The 20,687-nt window shown below is 35.0% G+C and overlaps 1 protein-coding gene across 1 annotated transcript; it reads right to left on the reverse strand.

Annotated features, from left to right (window-relative positions):
- Window positions 1-303: 303 nt before the first annotated feature.
- FBXO47 (F-box protein 47) lies at window positions 304-20,537 on the reverse strand. The gene is made up of 10 exons (XM_043584272.1): window positions 19,684-20,537; window positions 19,159-19,329; window positions 16,218-16,294; window positions 14,364-14,441; window positions 11,620-11,728; window positions 6,651-6,827; window positions 5,560-5,706; window positions 4,750-4,892; window positions 1,551-1,710; window positions 304-897 (listed from the first exon to the last, which is right to left on the reverse strand). The coding sequence occupies exons 1-10, from the start codon at window positions 19,865-19,867 to the stop codon at window positions 785-787; spliced, it is 1,359 nt and encodes a 452-aa protein (XP_043440207.1). The 5' UTR covers window positions 19,868-20,537; the 3' UTR covers window positions 304-784.
- Between the last annotated feature and the right edge of the window lie 150 nt (window positions 20,538-20,687).

Genomic DNA, 20,687 nt, shown 5'->3' on the forward strand with positions numbered 1-20,687 from the left:
CTGGGCTGACAGCTCAGAGCCTGAGGCCTGAATCAGATTCTGTGTCTCCCTCTCTCTCTGCCCCTCCCCCACTTATGCTCTGTCTCTCTCTCAAAAATAAATAATTATTCAAAAAAAAAGACTATAGACTTTCCTCTATTTATAGATTTTTGTCTTAAAGAAGGAAGTATATATATATATATATATATACAGACATACATATATATGCATGTGTATGTATACACACACTTCCTTTGGTTTTTGATCTGTTAGCTCATGCAAAACATGAACAAAACATATGTTCTTTGTAATCATATGCCAAAAGGTAGTAAAAAATGTGATTTATATCTATACATTCCAAAATATCATATTACAAATCTTCACAAAACATTTTAGGTTATGTCTACACAGTCTAAGCAAAGTGAACAGATACAAGCCATTTAGTGAATTTGAGTCATCTCTACCTAGAAAACAGAATTTTCCCTTGCTTCAAACATCCACACATACAGGTTGGCCCCAGATTCTTGGATGCTAATGCTCTATTTAGTTGGGTGTTAGGTTTATCAAAATCTGGAGGCACAGCTTGTTTTCCAGAGAAATCTCAATACATTCTTGGGGTTGTCTGTAATTTTTATATTAATAATGGTGTAAGTAGTTGCCTCTAAAGTTCTATAGTTTTTGAGTTCTTAGGTTACTTAGGTGATAAAAAGTCCCATGGATGCTGTTCTCTGAGTGTGGAAAAGTAGCGCTCTTCTAATTGTTAGTTCAGTGAGGTATTCTCTAAAATGCAAGGCTTTCTGAGTAGTTAGGTAGAAAGAGGATTCATGGTCAAATACAAGACCTCCTTATGGAAGTTAGCCTGAGCATGCACAAGATGGAACAGATTCAAAAAGCTTCTGTCATCTTCATCACGGTCTCCTGTATGTCACACAGGAATGGACAGTAGGGAAAAGAAAATCACAGTTAAATTTTTAAATATATGATTTATTCAGAACAAGATGTTCCAATTTTCCCTAATAATATGTAACAGAAGACTAGTTAGTTATCTTTACTAAGTCATACACTAACCACTGAAATCAGGGAGTTATATATGAGTACTGACTAAGAAGTAGAAGAAAAGGGTGCTGGTTCATGCTTTACTGCCTCTAACTATATGACTTTGGGCAAGTCAAGTAATTTCGCTAAGACTTAGTTTTCTCAACTGCAAAATAGGGTTGAATATCATATTGACTAGCTAATTAAACTATACAATAATATGTGTTGAAACTAAAAAATAGGGGATATTATTATGATGATTATGATAGTTGGCAAGTTAACATTTTACTGTGCAAAATTGAAACGAGTTCCTTCTGGAGCAGACTCTTCAACTTGATGTTTTCCATTAAAATCCATACCAGATTTAAAAAGCAGCAAAACCAGGAACTAAATATATCTCATGGAAAAACAAACCAAAAATGTCTGCTCCTTCTATTCTTAGTTTAGAAGTAAAAGTCTACACAGAATTATCTGTTTCAAGTGGAGATTAGAATGCATTTTATTCACACCTGTGTACCATCTACATGTACACTCACCGGACATAACTGACTGCAGCATTTCCATTATAACACAAGCAAATGCATTTGCCACACTCTGCAGGAAGTTATTTCGTTCCACTGGAGTGCTAAAGACTTTACAGACTTTTTGCATCATTTTAACCGCCCAATCCATGCAGTATAGTTCTTTCTCACACACCTGATTTAGATATAAAAAGAATTATGGTAAATCTTCATGTAAAGGAAAATGCAGAATTTTAAAATGGTACTAATAATAACGGTTTATGACTTAACATGATTTTATTACACATAACATCATATTGAGTTTATAAGTGAGACATGCTCTTACATTTAATTCTCCTTTGCTTTCAAATGGTACAATTTTAGTGGGAAAAAAGTGTGAGGTAAATAAAAGTTTTGCTCAAGATTATCATAGTGTATCATTTATTAATGTAAGAACTAACATTGCAAATAATTATTAAGCATATCAAAAATAAGACTTATGCTCATTCATTCAATCAGCAAATATTTACTGAGCAGATGCTAAGAGCTGGAGACACAATGGTTAAGCCATTAAGACAGGGCTTCTATTTTCCGGGAATCCAATAAGGGTGACAAACAGGAAATTTTAATAGGCAAGAGAACTGTGGTATTATCAACTCTCTACTATAAGAGTTGTAGGGAGTATTTACCTCTCTATTATTTAAAAGATAAAATATTTAAAGTAAAGATTACATGTTAATAGTTAAGAGTAGCTGAAAGGACAAAGGTTTATTTACTAACATTCTAAATGGCCAACTTAAATCACATAGTCAAATAACACACAACATGAAAATAAACCATATAGTAGTGTAACATTTAGTTATAATGTAAATCTGACAGGGAAGATTTGTGGACTGTGCACTGTGTAATAGGCACTGTTCCAGGCACTATGAAATTAATAAGCAACGTAGCCCTGGACGTCAAAGAGCTCGCGATCAATTCTGGGAGATGACTTACCCCACGCATGCAATGGCTTATGACCACTATTAGCAAATGAAGACAAAGAGAAGACAAATCTGACGCCATTTAGAGAAAATTAGGGATCAGAATTAAGATGTTTATCAGAGGTTTTGCAGGGAAGTCATCCTTAGTGACTTCCTCTTCATTCCACTTGCTACAGTGCTGCCAAAGTAAACTTCCAAAGACTTAAAACTGATCATGTCACTCACCTTCCTAAAACTTTTCAGCAGCTCCTTATTAGAGGATGTGTTCAACCTCCACAGGATGGTTGACAAAGCCCTTCCTTACCTAGCCTCTCCCTTCCTATCTAACCTTACCTCCTCTTCCTCTGAACATTTTACTCCAGAAATAGTAATACTGAACTGCTTACAGTCCTTTGAATATAGCCAGGCAGTTCCATTTCTTTCTCCTTTTGAGGGAATCTGCTTAATTATTAAAATAAATATTTGCATTGCGAATTCAGTTAATTTATAGCTTTCTTCACAGTTTCACATTTTAAGAAGAGCCACAGAGGTTTCATTCATGTTTGTTGTTTTTTTTTTGTTTTTTTTTTTTGTTTTTTTTTTTGTTTTTCAACGTTTATTTATTTTTGGGACAGAGAGAGACAGAGCATGAACGGGGGAAGGGCAGAGAGAGAGGGAGACACAGAATCGGAAACAGGCTCCAGGCTCTGAGCCATCAGCCCAGAGCCTGATGCGGGGCTCGAACTCCCGGACCGCGAGATCGTGACCTGGCTGAAGTCGGACGCTTAACCGACTGCGCCACCCAGGCGCCCCTCATTCATGTTTTAAGCAGTTGAGTTGGTAAAGAACCTGGTCTCCATTTCATAGGAAATGGATCACATTCAATTACTCTTCATAATAGTCAACTGGAAGACTATTCTTGCTGCTTTTGAAGCACTGGTGGGGTGGCATCTGTGATGGTAGCTAAATCAATGAGATTTTATGTAATACGTGCAGGTACATGCTTGAATAATTTGCAACGCCCCCCCCTTCAGTCTTCTGGCAAACTTCTATTCATTTTTAAAAACATATTTCTACTGGGATTGGGGAAGCCTTGTCTGTGCTCTATATTCACCCAATATTGGCTCCTCTCTGTTACCTCTGTTTCTATTTGTACATTATTTTTGTACTTATCACACTGAATTTATTTATAAATAAATAAACTGATACCTCTTAAAAGACCTTAAGCCGCTTTTTGTCAGAGATTTGTTCTGTTCATCTCCATAGTTTTTAATAGGTATTTTTTTAAATGTTTATTTATTTATTTCGAGAGAGAGATAAAGACAGAGACAGAGAGAGCACACACAAGCAGGGGAGGGGCAGAGAGAGAAGAGAGAGAGAAAATCCCAGCGTGGAGCCTGACACAGGTTTTGATCCCAGGAACCACAGGATCATGACCTGAGCTGAAACCAAGGGCCAGATGTCCAACTGACTAAGCCATCCAGGCTCCCCAATTTCCACAGTCTTAGAATATTACACAGTGTATGGCCCGTAGTAAAACACTCAATTTGTGTTAAATGAATGCATATGAAATATATTTTTTGATGTTTTATTTTGAAAAACATTTTAACTATACAAAGTGTAAATAATAGTATAATGAACCCCCAATATACATTCCCTAGCTTCAACAATCACCAATTTTGTCTCCTCTCTACTATCATTTACTTTTACATCCTCTCCCTGCTGCCCACTGATTATTTTGAAGCAAATCATAAAAAGTGCTTTTTTAGGGGTGCCTGAGTGGCTCAGGCGGTTGAGCGACTAACTTCAGCTCAGGTCATGATCTCGCGGTCACGAGTTCAAGCCCTGCATCGGGCTCTGTGCTGACAGCTCAGAGCCTGGAGCCTGCTTTGGATTCTGTATCTCTCTTTCTCTCTGCCCCTCCCCTGATCAGGCTCTCTCTCTCTCTCTCTCAAAAGTAAATAAATAACAGTAAAAATTAAAAAAAAAAAAGAAATAAAAAGCGCTTTTTGAAAATGGGACTTTAAAAAAAATATAGTTTGGCAGAGTTGTATAATAACAATATAGACATGAAGTGGGGAGAGGTGAATATAAGGAATGTTTCCAAATATGATATTATATTACTATATTAAAATATTTTTAAGTATCATAAAAATATATGCTTAAATACTTATTCTTTCAAAATGTTTTGAACATATTTCAGTTCCTTCAGGGCAGCTCCCTAGTAAGTAAACTGTAATGTTAACTTACTAGAGAAAAACTTGTTTACTTACCAAAGCCAAAAAGACTATCAGCTTTGCCAATTCAATGGCCCGTCCATTCACAGCTTTACTAGCCATGAAAGTGAAACAGATGTTGTTCCCACTTAGGATTAGGAGACGTGCATTATTCTCTAGAAGCCATTCACGGGGAACCACTTTTATTAGAGGGAGAACAGTTATTTAGTGAAAAATTATATAATAGCTCTAGTAAACACCATTAAGAACATGCAATATTATATCACCTTGTTGGAAATACAACTAGTGCCAAGGGAAAAGCTCAGAAAAAATGCTTTAGTTGTATAGCATTCAACTAGAGACAGAGATTATTGCCAAGTTATGGTGACTTTTACAAATGTTCTAGTAATATGGTCAAAGCATTTCTCCTACATATAGATCAAAAGGCATGATAGTCTAATTCTGTGTAAGGAAAGAAATCTTATAAACTTTAGAATCCGAAGAATTCTGCAAGAATGGGAAAAATTGTTTTCCTTTTCCTTGCCAATAGGAGAGGGCTTTCTTCTTACACAGCCTAGGAGGGTGTTTGTGAGAATTTACAAAATGGGAATGATTGAGCTATAATTAAATTCGTGAAACTTTCAAACAGTAATGGTAATAAATATATATGTATTGGCAAGTGGAGGAAAGTACATTGATGATATGCGTTCTCTTCAAACATAATGTCAAACTCTTTAAATATTTTAGAACATTTAGTGATCTCGAATAGGTAATTCATTTATTATCCATAGAATTATCCTTACAATTTTATAACCATATTCTGAGAATACATTTCTATTATTCTATGTGGTAAATATGTATTTTTACCTGATAGTTCATCTATAAGACTGATAACATCATCTGCTGTCCATTCTTTCGTGCCTGTGTCATATAGTAATTTAATGGCATCAGCCAAACCTTTCAGACTGGATTCATCTGTAGGTTCTTCTATCATTTTCTGCCAAACCACCTGTCCTAGATAATTGAAACAAAAACTAGGCTATGACAGAATAGTTGGATTTATGATAAAGACTTCATGGATTGTTTAAAAAGGAAATTGGATTGCATAATGGAATCCCATTGCTTATATATGCTACTTTCATTTTAACTTTCATAATGAAAGTCAATTTTGATAACAGTCTAAGTTTGAATGTCTCTGGATGACGTGATGAAGCATAGGAACAATAGCTAAATGAAGTAAAGGTAGTTTCGCCAAGCAGAATAGTGCTTCTAGTTCAAAGATAATGCTATTCCTGTAACAGAAATTGTAGTAAATGATGTAATCTTAGTAAAATCATGTCAAATCTATTGATGTCCTTCTGAAAGGAGAGCATGCTGTATCTGAGTATCTTTCAAACATTTATACCAAAACACAGTAATCCAGTCAGTTTTTGATTATTTATCTATGACCAATTTGCTTTGTGAATTACACAGAACAAAATTTTATCCCAGATTGGCTTCCTGTTCCTATTCAGTGTACTTTAAACTAGTTACTTCCTTACAGAGACAATGTGAAACAAAGAACTGCATGCTAATATTAACGTTAACCTAAGCAAAACTTAACTAGAAAGGCAAAATTTCAAATAATCATATTATGCACCCAAAACATCAATTTCGACTACTGTGCTTTACAGGCATTATAAGTCCCCTCCAGCAGCAAACATAATCTTGAGTTAAGGTAATGTTTAGGAATAAAATGTAGTGATTTTTAGGTATACCAAAGATGATTGGAATATATATGGTAATGGCCTGCAGTCTTAAGTTATGCATAAACCAATGTAGTGTACATCTATGAAATCATGAAACACAGTATAGCCAATAGGAATGATGAAACTGAGCAGGTACAAAAAGATATGCTTCCTAAAGTAAAAGTAATTAACCAGTTTTGTAACATACATTCCTGAAAAATGGATGCTCACCATCTTGAGGAGATATTGGTCCAAAGATGATATACAATAATCTTGCCTGATTCACCATTGGCCATGGTTTTAATATACGCGTCAACCAAAAAGCAGAATCACTTTGATGTATCCAGTGATCAAGCAGGACGCTCCTACAGAATAGTCTGATCCTTAACTCTAGTTTTCGAGCACTTCCTATGAAGACAAAAGAATTGTAAACCATTCTTCCTAGAAAGGCTGATGTGCATATTGGATAGGTCAGTGATAGACATTTGTAACATGCTTTGTATTGAAAGTGCTATTTCATTTTCCTCTGTAAAAATTTTAGATTATCAAGGGACTATTATTTATTTATTTATTAAAAAAAATTTTTAATGTTTTTATTTATTTTTGAGACAGAGAGAGACAGAGCATGAGCAGGGGAGGGGCAGAGAGAGAGGGAGACACAGAATCCGAAGCAGGCTCCAGGCTCTGAGCTGTCAGCACAGAGCCTGACGCCGGGCTCAAACTCACAAACCGTGAGATTGTGACCTGAGCTGAAGTCGGATGCCTAACTGAATGAGCCACCCAGGTGCCCCAAGGGACTATTTTTTAAACGATTTTATTGAGATATACTTTACACACCATACAATTGAGTGGGTTTTAGTATATTCACAGATATGTACAGCCAGCACCAAGACAATTTTAGAATCTTTCATCACCTCAAAAAGAAATCCTGTTCTTTTAGCTATCAACCCCCCCCCCCCATTATTTACCACCCCTAGCCTTAAGCAACAATAATCAACCCTCTGTCTCTAAAGCCTTCCTCTTTCTGGACTTTCATATGAATGAAATCATACAGTATGTGGTCTTTGTAACTAGCTTCTTTCACTTAGCATGTTTTTTTTTTTAATCACATTTTTATTATAGCAATATATAAAGCAAGTAACTTTAAATGTTCATAACTACAACACCTGGCATGTTTTTAAGGTTCATCCATGTTATGACATCTATCAGTACTTCCTTCATTTTTTTTTTTTTGTCAAATAATATTCCATTGCAGAGATATACCTCATTTTGTTTATCCATTCACCCATTGATGGACATTTGGGTTGTTTCTACCTTTCGGCTATTATAACATTTGTGTACCAGTTTCTGTGTGGACATATGTTTTCATTTCTCTTGGGAAATACCTAGGAGTGGAATTTCTGGGTCATCTAGTAACGCTATGTTTAATCATTTGAGGAACTGCCAGACTGCTTTCCAAAATGGCTGTACCGTCTTACATCCCAAACAGCAATGTATGAGGGTTCCAATTTTTCCACATTCTCGCCAACATTTGTTATTATTTGACTTTTTGATTCTAGCCATTCTGGTGGGTATGAAGTGGAATCTTGTGTTTGCTTTTTAAACAGACTTATTGAAATATATATAATTTACATACCATATAATTCACCCATTTAAAGTATATAATTCAATAGTTTATAATCTATCATATTATTGGGGTGCCTGGCTAGTCGGAAGAGCATGAGACTCTTGATCTTGGGGTCATGGGTTTGTAACCTATGTTGAATGTAGAGATTACTTAAATAAACTTTAAAAATCTATTATATTATTAATTTTTAAAAATTGTGGTAAATATATATATTTATTTATATGTATATAAATATATATAACATAGTGTTTGCCATCTTAACCATTTTTAAAGCTTGTATAATACAATGGCCTCAATTACATTCACAATATTGTTCCACCATCATAACTGTTTATTTCCAGAACTCTTTATCACCTCAAACAAACTCTATAACCATTTAAGCAATAACTCCAATTTCCCTCTGCCCCCAGTTCCTAATAACCTCTAATCTGCTTTGTTTTTATGAATTTGCCTGTTTAAGGTACCTCATTTAAGTGGAATCACAACATCTGTCCTTTTGTGTCTGACTTATTTCACTTAGCATGCTTTCTAAGTTCATCCATTTTAGCATGGATCAAGACTTCATTCCCTCTTATGGCTGAAAAATATTCCGTTGTATGAATATACCACATTTTGTTTATCTATTCATCTGTTCAACACTTGGGTTGTTCCCACTTTTTGGATATTGTGAATAATGCTGTGGTGAACATTGGCATACATGTATCTTTCCAAGTTCCAGCTTTCAATACCTAGGAGTGGAATTGCTTGGTCATATGATAAATCTATGTTTAGCTTTTTGAGGAATGGTCAAGCTTGTCTTCCATAGTGGTGGCACCATTTTACATTTTTATACAATTTATGATCTATTTACTTATAGATAAGACAAGTATAAATGGAAAGTCTACCAACGATCTAAGGCCGTATGAAGTATGTACTTCCTAATGTGTTAAGCCGCATTAGGCTTAACGTAACGTAGATGTGTAGGTGTCAGAGATCACTGAAGGCCTGGGGATCAAGAAAGGCTTTAAAGAGGAAAGTCAGGTAAGTTGGGTCTTAACAAATGAGGAGAGGGGCGCCTGGGTGGCTCAGTTGGCTGAGCGTCTGACTTCAGCTCAGGTCATGATCTCACAGTCCATGGGTTTGAGCCCCACGTTGGACTCTGTGCTGACAGCTCAGAGCCTGGAGTCTGCTTCAGATCCTGTGTCTCCCTCTCTCTCTGCCCCTCCTCTGCTCATGCTCTGTCTCTCTGTCTCAAAAATAAATAAAAACATTTTAAAAAATGAGGAGAGATGGTATTTCAGAAAAAAAAATAGAGAATGAATAAAAGATATGAAGTGGAAATGTTTAAGAGATGTGTGAGACACAGTGAGTAGAGTGAGAAGCCTACTCTATGTCAAACAAACACAGAGAATAGTGGGGAATAAGTCTGCAAAAGCTCGGTGGGATTAGAATGTAAAGGCCAGTATAAAAAGTTTGGACTTTATTTTGAAGACATTAGGGAGCCAGTGAAAGTTTTTGATCAAGGAAGGGACATGATAAATTAATTTTGTTATTGTTTCATTGGGCTTCTAATCTGCCTTTTTGATCCATAATTTGTATCATAATGAAACATCTCAAACTGTCAGAAAAAGCAGAGATACTACAAAAATACTGTGTACCAATCACGTAGCTTTGTCAAAGCTTTAATTTTTGCTATATTTGCTTCAGATTTTTAAAATAAATAAAACATTATAGGTACATTTACAGCTCCTTGTATATCACTCCCAATCCCCTTGCCCTTCATCCTCAGAGGTGATCACCATCTTGAATTTGGGTTTTGACCCTCTTGTACCTAGTCAACATTCTCTGGAAAAATAAAACAAACAGGGTGTGTATGTATACACAGAGAAGAATTTATTCTGAGAAACTGGCTCATGAGATTGTTGAGGTTTGGCAATCCAAAATCTGCAGGATATGCTGGCAGACTAGAGAACAGAGAATAGTTACAGTTCAAGTCCAAAGGCAGTCTGCTGGCAGAATTTTATCTTGCTTGGGAAGGTCAGTCTTTTTCTACTAAGGCCTTCAAGTGATTGATGAGGGTAATCTGTTTATTCAAAGTCTACTGCTTAAATGTTAATTTCATCTAAGAAATAATTTCAGAGAAATGTCTAGAATAATGTTTGACCAAATATCTGGGTACTGTGGCCTAGCCACAAGGGCACTCAAACTTAATTATCACATCTCCCAACTATGTTCTTATACTTTTCTTTTTTTACATTTTTTAAACGTTTATTTATTTTTGAGAGAGAGACAGAATGAAAGCAGGGGAGAGGCAGAGAAAGAGGGAGACACAGAATCCGAAGCAGGCTCCAGGCTCTGAGCTGTTAGCACAGAGCCTGACACGGGGCTTGAACCCACAAACTGTGAGATCAAGACCTGAGCCAAAGTCAGAGGCCTAACTGACTGAGCCACCAGGCACTCCTGTTCTTACACTTTTTAATACATGTATGTTACCATAAAGAATATATAGAATTATTTTACATGTTTTTAATTTGTATATAAATAGTATTATATTGAAAATATCCTTTGGTTACCTTTTTCTCAAATTATATTTTAAGATTTATCCATACATTTTAACTACTCATGAATACATTTTAACTACTAATGGATTTCATTGTATGAATACTTAATTTATTTATCCATTCACCTGACAATGGACATTTAGATTGTTTGCAGTTTTTCATGGTTCCATACTGTATAAGAATGTTCATTCTTATACATGTCTCCTTATGCACACTGTGGGAGTGTCTCCCAGTGATATTGCTAGATTGTAGGATTCCATAATTTTAAAAATATGAAATATTTCATATATATACACAAAGGTTTAAATAATGCTATAACGAACACCTTTGTATCCTCCATCCAGACTTAAGGAATAAAATATGAATACAATTAAGCCCTGAGTACTTCTTTCTCTAATCACATGCCATATTTGCTTCACAGTTTAATTCAGTGTTTATCATTCCCTTACATTTCTTTGTCCTTTTACTACATATGGATGTCATGATTTACTTTTTTAAGTTTATTTTTATTTATTTTGAGAGAGAGATAGCGAGCAAGTAGGGAGGGGCAGAGAGGGAGACAATATCCCAAACAAGCTTTGCTCTGTCAGTGCAGAGCTTGATACAGGGCTCAAACTCATGAACCCTGGGAGCATGACCTGAGCTGAAGTCAAGAGTTGGAGGCTTAACCGACTGAGCCAACCAGGTGCCCCTGTCATGATTTACTTTTAAATACATTTTTGAACTCTGCTCTTTTTTTTTTCCTATTAAAAAATTTTTTTTAATGTTTCTTCATTTTTGAGAGACAGGGCATGAGTGGGTGGGGGGAGGTCGGTGGAGGGGCATGGAGGGGCAGGGAGACACAGAATCTGAAGCTGGCTCCAGGCTCTGAGCTGTCAGCACATGATCCATGAGATTGAATTCATGATCCACGAGATCATGACCTGAGCCGATGTTGGACGCTAGGTTGACTGAGCCTCTCAGGCAAGGTGCCCTCCTTTTTTCCCCCTATTTTAATATCTGTAATAATACTAATTAATTGTAGTTTTTTTACCTGGTTTGCTGCAGACAACGGTCTGCATCTTACGGGAGAGATCAGTCAGCTCACATAAGAAGTTATACACACGATGGCACTCGAGTTCATCCCAACCTGCTGTTAAGGTCTAAGAATAATAAAATAAAGGAAATATTGCAGATGTTCAGACCATCAAATCAAAATGTAAGTCACTACTGCCTTATGAACATAATAGCTGTATCATATGATTGAGGTGATGTGCAATTTTTATGCACTATGGAATATTTAATAAGAAAATTTATATAAACAAATCCTAGAAATGCTCCAAAATCCAGTTTCTTTTTGGTTGTAAAGGGAGTATCCTTTCAGAGAACTTTCAAATGGTACTGAATCCTGAATTCTGACAGTATGAGTAAAATAACAAAGCCAAACCCTAGAACATAGCATTAGCTATCTGACTCACAACATACTGTAGTTTAGTTTTAGACTTCAACAGAATCCCTTTAATCTCCTCTAGCTATCATTTATGATATTACATACAAGTGATAATGATTTCATTTTAATATGACAGTTATGACTATTTATTAATGACATTTTGATGTGAACAAGCAAACATTTTTATTAGGACAGAGTTCAATAATTATCATTGAACAAACCATAATGTAAAGTTATACATATATGAAAAGGAAATTCAAATGGTATACCACTATAGTTAGATTCTCAAAAGGTTGACTAATCATACAAATTTTTCTTAAAATAGTTGAACTGGATTTTAGTAGTTTAAAAATTAATCTCATTTTCTCTGGAAGGACATAGAAGAAACTGCTAACAACAGTTACTTCTGTTGAAGGGAACTTGGTAGATAAGGGACAGGCCTTGTTGGGAGATTTACTTTTCACTTTATACAATTTTGTACCTTTTGAATTTTATATGCATATATGTGTTTATATTACCTGTCCCTACCCCCTCTCCCAAAGCAAAAGTCTATCTTAAAAGAGGGATAGTAAGAGGAACTAGGCCCCTGGAATCTGGGCAGGCAGATGGTGGCTGGGAGGCTGGGATATAGAGCAAGATTGTTATAAACATTGTAAGGTTGTTTAAGTTTTAAATAAGTTATTACAGCTGATCCTTGAACAAGGCAGGGGTTGGGGCACTGACACCCCTCACAGTCGAAAATCCACATACAGATTTTGGCTCTCCCAAAACTTAACTACTAATAGTCTACTGTTGACCACAAGCCTTACCAATAACATAGTCAATTGACATATATTTTGTATGTTATATGTATTGTATACTGTATTTTTACAATAAAGTGAGAAAAAAAAAACGTTATTCAGAAAATCATAAAGGGGCGCCTGGGTGGCTCAGTCGGTTAAGCATCCAACTTTGGCTCAGGTCACGATCTCAGGGTTCATGAGTTTGAGCCCCACACATGCTCTCTGCTGACAGTGCAAGGCCTGCTTCGGATCCTCTGTTTCCCTCTCTCTCTGCCCCTCCTCCGATCTCTCTCTCTCTCTCTCAAAAAGAAAAATAAAATAAGAAAGAGGTAATACATTTATAGTACTATACTGACTTATTGAAAAACATCTGTCTATAAGTAGACCTGGACAGTTCAAACCTGTGTTGTTCAAGGGTATACTGTACATTTAAACTGCTTAGAACGATGTAATAGATTAATAATATATCATTAATATTGAATAACATTAAATAATAGTATTGTTATCTTCTTTGTTTATAATAAAAGATTAGTCAAAAACTTTTATTTTTTTATTTTTATTTTTTTAACGTTTTATTTATTTTTGAGACAGGAAGAGACAGAGCATGAACAGGGGAGGGTCAGAGAGAGGGAGACACAGAATCTGAAACAGGCTCCAGGCTCTGAGCTGTCAGCACAGAGCCCGACGCGGGGCTCAAACTCACAGACCGCGAGATCATGACCTGAGCCGAAGTCGGCCGCTTAACCGACTGAGCCACCCAGGCGCCCCTGTCAAAAACTTTTAAAATCATGTAGTTTTATTTCTTTTTTTTTAATCAACTTAATTGAGATATAATTGACATTAACATTGTGTAGGTCAAAGGTGTACCGTGTAGTGATTTTATATATGTATATATTGCAAAATAATTACAATAATTAACACATCTATCATCTCCCAAAGTTACAATTTTTTTCACTTCTAAAATCACATTTTAAAAAAATGTTTATTTATTTTTGAGAAAGAGAGAGAGACAGAGTGCAAGTGGGGGAGGGGCAGAGAGAGAAGGAAACACAGAATTCGAAGCAGGCTCCAGGCTCTGAGCTGTCAGCACAGAGCTGATGCAGGGCTCAAATCCACGAACTGCGAAATCATCTGAACCGAAGTCTGACACTTAACCGACTGAGCCACCCAGGCACCCCTAAAATCACATTTTAAATAACTAGCTCAAGACTAAAACTTCATTACACACACACACACACACACACACACACACACACATGCACGCACACTCCACCCCACAAGATTACTAGTCTTTACAGTTGGCTGGAAATGTCAAGGATATTGGTATGGAGCAAATAAATATTAAATGTTCTTACCATTGAGAAATTCAAGAAAAAAATTTGAGGTGGCAAACACACTATTAGATTAACACATCCTCAGATCTGTATATTTTGTTCTCTTCTAGATTATTTTCATTAACCTACAGAAAACTAGATTACATGCTCTACTTGTTAACATTTCAAAAAGCATTCCTTTTCTTCTTCTTTCATGAAATGTACCTATAAAAAATAAATTTTAAAAATGTACCTGCAAAAACATGCCATAACATGGTAATCCTAAACATTGGATAGGGGCTGCACAGCCATTGAATTTAAAACAGGAAACCTGTAAAGAAACAACTATTAATTCCTCTTTTTCAATGGAACTGTACAATGATTGGACATTCAAATTTAATGGAAATATGCAGGAATTTTTCAGTATTGAAAATAATTAAAACACTAAATAACTAATTAGCATTGTGTTATATAGGTGGGATCTCAAAAGAAGTATAAACAGAGTCCATCTTCAAGTTCATAATTTATTTACAATAAAATACATGCACATGAAATTATTTTGATAATTCAGGTTAGAATACATATAAATGTTAAAATGACCAAATATACACTGTATCAGATATTGTGAAAGCAGAAACAAGATAAATTTGATCAAAACAGCTTCTGAAGGATGTGAAAAAAGCACTGTCTTAGAGTAAGACGCAAATATAATGAATGGAAAAGATAGGTGAGGGAAATGATAATGACAAAATTTTATAGAGGTAGGATAAAAAGGTTTATATGGAAAGAAAGATATGACATGCTTAATTGGGCTCAATGTAGTAGAAGTAAGGTTGCATCGTCAGGGAGAACCCTAAATATGGACTTTGGACTATCTTGCTGAAATTGAGTAACCACCGAAAGATTTTTAAGCAAGAAAATTAACTTGATGAAAGGGATGCTTTAGGAAGAATATCTTTTTTTTTTTTTATATGATTTTTCTTTTAACGTTTATTTATTTTTGGGACAGAGAGAGACAGAGCATGAACGGGGGTGGGGCAGAGAGAGAGGGAGACACAGAATCGGAAACAGGCTCCAGGCTCTGAGCCATCAGCCCAGAGCCTGACGCGGGGCTCGAACTCATGGACCGCGAGATCATGACCTGAGCTGAAGTCGGACGCCTAACCGACTGCGCCACCCAGGCGCCCCATAGGAAGAATATCTTGATTCAACATACAGAATGTCCTGGGAAGTGAAGAAATAGATGGCAGAAAGATCATCTGAGAAGCTGCTGCAATAATATAGATCTGAACTTCATGCAAATGCCGACATGAAAAAAGCTGATGCATCAGAAACAGTTTGCATACTATTGAGTGTAGAACTGAACCACACCATTGGATGTATATTTGAGTTTGTATAGTGAAATTCAAAAGCTTATACAGAGATTATGCCTAAACACATTGATACATATTTCCAAGTCATAAATTATCACAAAAGTTTTATTATTTTAATATTAAAAACACTTTCCTATTTTTTGAAAATTTAAACAGTAAGAAATGATTTCATTTTAATAAAATACGTAAATCACCATTTTAAAACATCCTCAGAATTCTCATGTAGGGTAAAAATACTTTTATACTCTGATAAGCTTAACAAACTTGAATGATGTTCTTAGTTACATAAAAATATTATTTTATGGGGTGCCTGGGTAGCTCAGTGGATTAAGCATCTGAGTCTTGATTTTGGCTCAGGTCATGATCTCATGGTTCGTGGGACTGAGCCCCACATCAGGCTTTGTGCTGACAGTGCAGAGCCTGCTTGGGACCTCTCTCTCCCTCTGCCTCTCTCCCCTGCTCATTCTCTCTCTCTCCCTCTCAAAACAAACAAACAAACAAACAAACAAACAAACAAACATTTAAAACACTGTTATATGATAAGTAAAAGACTACTGCATTTTGGTGGTTTATAATCTCTGGATACTTGGTATTAGATCATCATCAATCAGTTTTTAGTACTAACTTATGAAATTCTACTAATTCAAGATGGATCTAAAATGAGTGTAAGACATTCATTAAAATATCTTTACTGGAAACCAAGATTATGAACTAATTAAGAAGTGTGATCTTACTTCTGCCAGTATCCTGTGAATGTACTTTAGTCTTTCCTTTGTGGGTAGCAGCAATGTACATCTTTTAAATAGCAGACCTGAGAAAGTAAAGAGACACATGAAAAAAAACCAAAAAACAAAAAACAATGCAATTAATTTAAGAGTACCTATAAAGCACAGCATAACATTTCCTGAAAGTCAAGTATGGTATATCACAGAAGACTGTGAGCTGACATGGTTCTGAAGAGGAAGTTTGGGAGTAAGAGTATATGGTATTTACCAAGTAACTCTGATGTCCACTAAGTGGCATAAAATCTTACAAAACATTATGAAATTGATATTATAAGACAGATACGGAAACTATTTAGACTTAAAAAGATACAACAACAGACACAAAGATACACTAGTGGAACTTTATATTATCTTTATTCTCAAGAAAACAGATTCCAATAGTTCTTGAAATTAACATCACGTTCACGAAGGAAAATGTTTTAAGAGTCGTTAACGTAAAACATGGAAAGAATGAAAAAAGGGATTTTGTATTCCTTTCTCCAGATAAAAAAAATTTTAAAGCATTAAGTACTTAAAATTTCAGAGGTTAGAAGTTATTTTCACTCACAGAAAGTATCCAGTTTGGATGAAATATCCATTTCTTCCTTCAAAGATATCCTTTTATGGGGCTTACATGTTAAGAATGTATAGAATTTTGTATTCAGATATTTTAAAAAAGAAAAAAAAACTCTTCAATTTCCCAGTGAGATATGTAACTTGAACTACAGTGACAGTGTATGATTTGTTTCCTGTAACTTTATGTGTTCTGTTTTCCTAAAATGGCAATACACTGTTAACATTCCTATAAGGGCAATGTTGTCCTTACACTAAAAATAAGATACATGGTAGGAAAATATATATCTGAATATCATGAATTTCTCCATTTTTATCTTCTCTGCATTTACTTTTTAACACATATAATAACTGCTTTATATAATTCTGTAGAATCTATGGGAATCCAATTTATTTTTAGAAGTTGCTATGTTTGGATAACACATGACCAGAATTGAGTTTGAAATATAAACCCTTCTTATTTTTGTACATAAAAAGACATTTTCAGTGCTTGGTTTTTAAGCTGAGTTCTTTTTCCTTTCATGTTTTGGCATCCAGTTCCATGGCATAGCATAGCTGGGGAATTGTAAGCTATAATTGTATGTTGGTTGCTTTTTCTAATGTAAAACTCCTATTTTTAAGGATTGCAATTTACCATAAAAACCAGTACTGGCTGGCTTATTTATTTTTTTTTAACACAGGTGCTCTGCTATACCCTTTAGAGGCCAACTTTTAAAATTTCTTCCCACTAAAATAGAATCAGATGTAATGTTCTTTTCACACTGGCCATCTGCTCTGTTTTGTATGAAGAAGCAAATTAAAATTTATAATTTTCAGAGCACAGAATTCTGAAAATGTTATTTTGATGTCTGAAAACAAGAACAGATCAGATAGGAATGGCAACATGAGAAAATGGTAGGTACATCAAATTTACCTAAAGAGTAAGTCATAAGCCAGGTGTCTGCACCAAAATTAAATGGAAGGTTGAAATCATTACGTGAATAAAACTGTTTTTAAAAGCTGGCTATTAAGATCAATACATATTTGTATTTTTCCACTGAATTATCCATATAATTGTCTTAAGGCTGTTTTGCTTATTTGAGTGACTAAGTCTTGGTCATGGAGAAGAAAATTCTTTCAGATCAAAACCAAAAAAATAAGCTCTTTCACCACACCACTTGTTCTGTAACTAAGGATGTTTGGAAAAGGATATTTACAATGACAAGTAGCAAAAAGCCATTGCTATATTCTGTTACAGGCTTTACTAAGTCTAATCATAAATACTGAAACCAGTAACACTGCAATCAGATTACATACCTTTCATTTAATCTTATTAAATACACTTATCAAATACACTTTTATGTATTTACACAGGTATATAATCTTAAAGCTAGGTATCCTTGGGCTACTAAAAGATAATAATCACTGAACTATTATTATACCTTAATTTAAAACCTGAAAACATCTTAATTTTTTTTATTTTTTTAATGTTTATTTTTTAGAAAAAGAAAGAGAGACAGAGTGTGAATGGGGGAGGAACAGAGAGAGAGGGAGACACAGAATCCAGAGCAGGCTCCAGGCTCTGAGCTGTCAGCACAGAGCCTGACATGGGGCTCGAACTCACAAACTATGAGATCATGACCCGAGCCAAAGTTGGATACTTAACCAACTGAGCCACCCAGGTATCTCATTAATTTTTGGTTTTATTGCCATACTTTGGTTAATTACAAGGTAGTTTCATAATTAAACTGGTGTCACTAGTCAAGTCAAAATTAGAATTTTATTTCAGCACTCTGAGGGAGAATAAAATCAATGAATGGGATGAAAGACATAAACAACTACAAATCAAGGGAAGAAATTGTAATTTCCTTTGATAAGGTTAATTAATTATAGCATAAAGATTTATTAGTAAATGTGTAGAGTATCTTAAAAAACACATTGTTTCTGATAAGAGAATAAGTGATCTTCCACAACATTTCTGTTTTAAGGACTATAGATTATGGTTAAAAGAGAAAAGAGATTTCGAGATAAAACTCATTAGATACACAGGAAGTAAAGCATAGAAAATACATCAGTTTCCTAAACTGATAAGCCACCTAGACAATAAGCAAAGGTGACATTGTATGGACATGAAATCACAAGGACTGATACTTTACATTAAAGTGCATTCTCTCATCTTCAAAGATAAGTATAAGAGACTATTATGGGAAAGTCCTCACACTGAAGGGTAAAAGCATCATAGCAATAGGCACATCTTAAGAAATACCCCATTTCCCACAGGCCTTACAGAATTGTTTAATAAAATCCCCTTAATTAAGTGTAGTTCTTTACTTGTTACAATTCTCATTACATAAATTACCTAGAGATCTGTAATGTTCCAGTATGGCAGAGTCTTGTCTCTTGCCAGGCAGCTCAAGGTTATGAAAATCCTGTAGCAAAAGTCTTTTGCTTCCTGATGAGGTTGAGATATAATTAATAATGTGCTGGCTGACTGTTTTGGACACCATGCTTAGCATGCTGATATCCTTCACTACCAAAAGAAATATATATACATATACATAAATGGCTTAATTATAAGGATAGCACTATTATACAATCTTAACTTATAATCTTTAAATTGTTTAAAATCTACCGCTCAATGAATTGGAAATATTTAGGGATGTAACCGTCAAGTTACCATGTTATTATAATTAGAGGCATGCTTTAAAGAGTTTGAGTGTCGTACTTTCTTCATTGTACCCCTTGCCTAACAATGATGAAAATTTAGAAAATAAACATAATGTAAATACCATTAATATTCTAGCAGGGCCTAAGATGATAAACTAGTTCTTGGCAAAAAATATTCAAGTGTCTATATAACCTACTCATAGTCCCCAGACCTCACCTGACAAATATCTTAAGATTATCTGGAATATTTCCAATGGCAAGGCTTTAAAATTTCCAAGCGTTGATAAGGGCTGAGATTCTGAGCCAAGGGTATCAGAAAAATAGCTGTTGGATCGACGATTACTACGTCTATATTTCTGGTTGGGAATCAAAGTGAAACTGGTATTTATTCTAGATGCCATCCTCTTTCTTATCTCATGAATTGATCCTGGTTAGAAAAATAAAATATAAGAGACAAAGAAGAAAGGAGATTATAGCAATGAAGAGCTGTTCTTTTAAAATGAATTTGACACTTTGATGGGCAATAGCTGTCTATTTACAAATCTTTTTTTTTTTCCTTAAGTGATCTCTACTCCCATTGTGGGGCTTGAACTCATGACCACGAGATCAAGAGTTACATGCTCTACCAAGTGAGTCAGCCAGGCACCCCTCTATCTGCAAACGTTTTAATATAATATCCAATTTATGGAGTTCCCCCCCGTAGAGTCTATTTATTCATTTCACATGATATGAAATGTTTAAAAATCTTTTCCCTCTTAGCCAAATATTCTAGGTAAAGAATTTTAGTAGAATAAGAAACACGTATTTGGGTAAGATATAGTCTAAGAAAAGAAATATGCAAAAATTTGAAAAAGTAAAAGATCTGACACAAAAAACCAATATAACAAATTCAAAACATTCAATATCTGTCCGTTAGTATGTTGTTTTCACAATCTTTACATTCTAAAAAGAAATCAAAATATCAATGTAGCTTTAAAATTTTGTAGTAAAGTCTTTCTATGTCTTTAAAACTGAGTACTAACATTTTCTTTTGTTGGCAATAGTACAAATAAAGAGAGAAGAAATAGAAATTTTAGGGGCACCTGGGTGGCTTAGTTGGTTAAACGTCCAACGAAGTCTTGGTTTCAGCTCAGGTTATAATCTCTCACTTCGTGAGTTCAAGCCCTGCATTGGGCTCTACGCTAACAGTGTGGGGCCTGCTTGGGATTCTGTCTCTCTCCC

The sequence above is a fragment of the Prionailurus bengalensis genome, chromosome E1, assembly GCF_016509475.1.
Source record: "Prionailurus bengalensis isolate Pbe53 chromosome E1, Fcat_Pben_1.1_paternal_pri, whole genome shotgun sequence".
Classification (NCBI taxonomy): domain Eukaryota; kingdom Metazoa; phylum Chordata; class Mammalia; order Carnivora; family Felidae; genus Prionailurus; species Prionailurus bengalensis.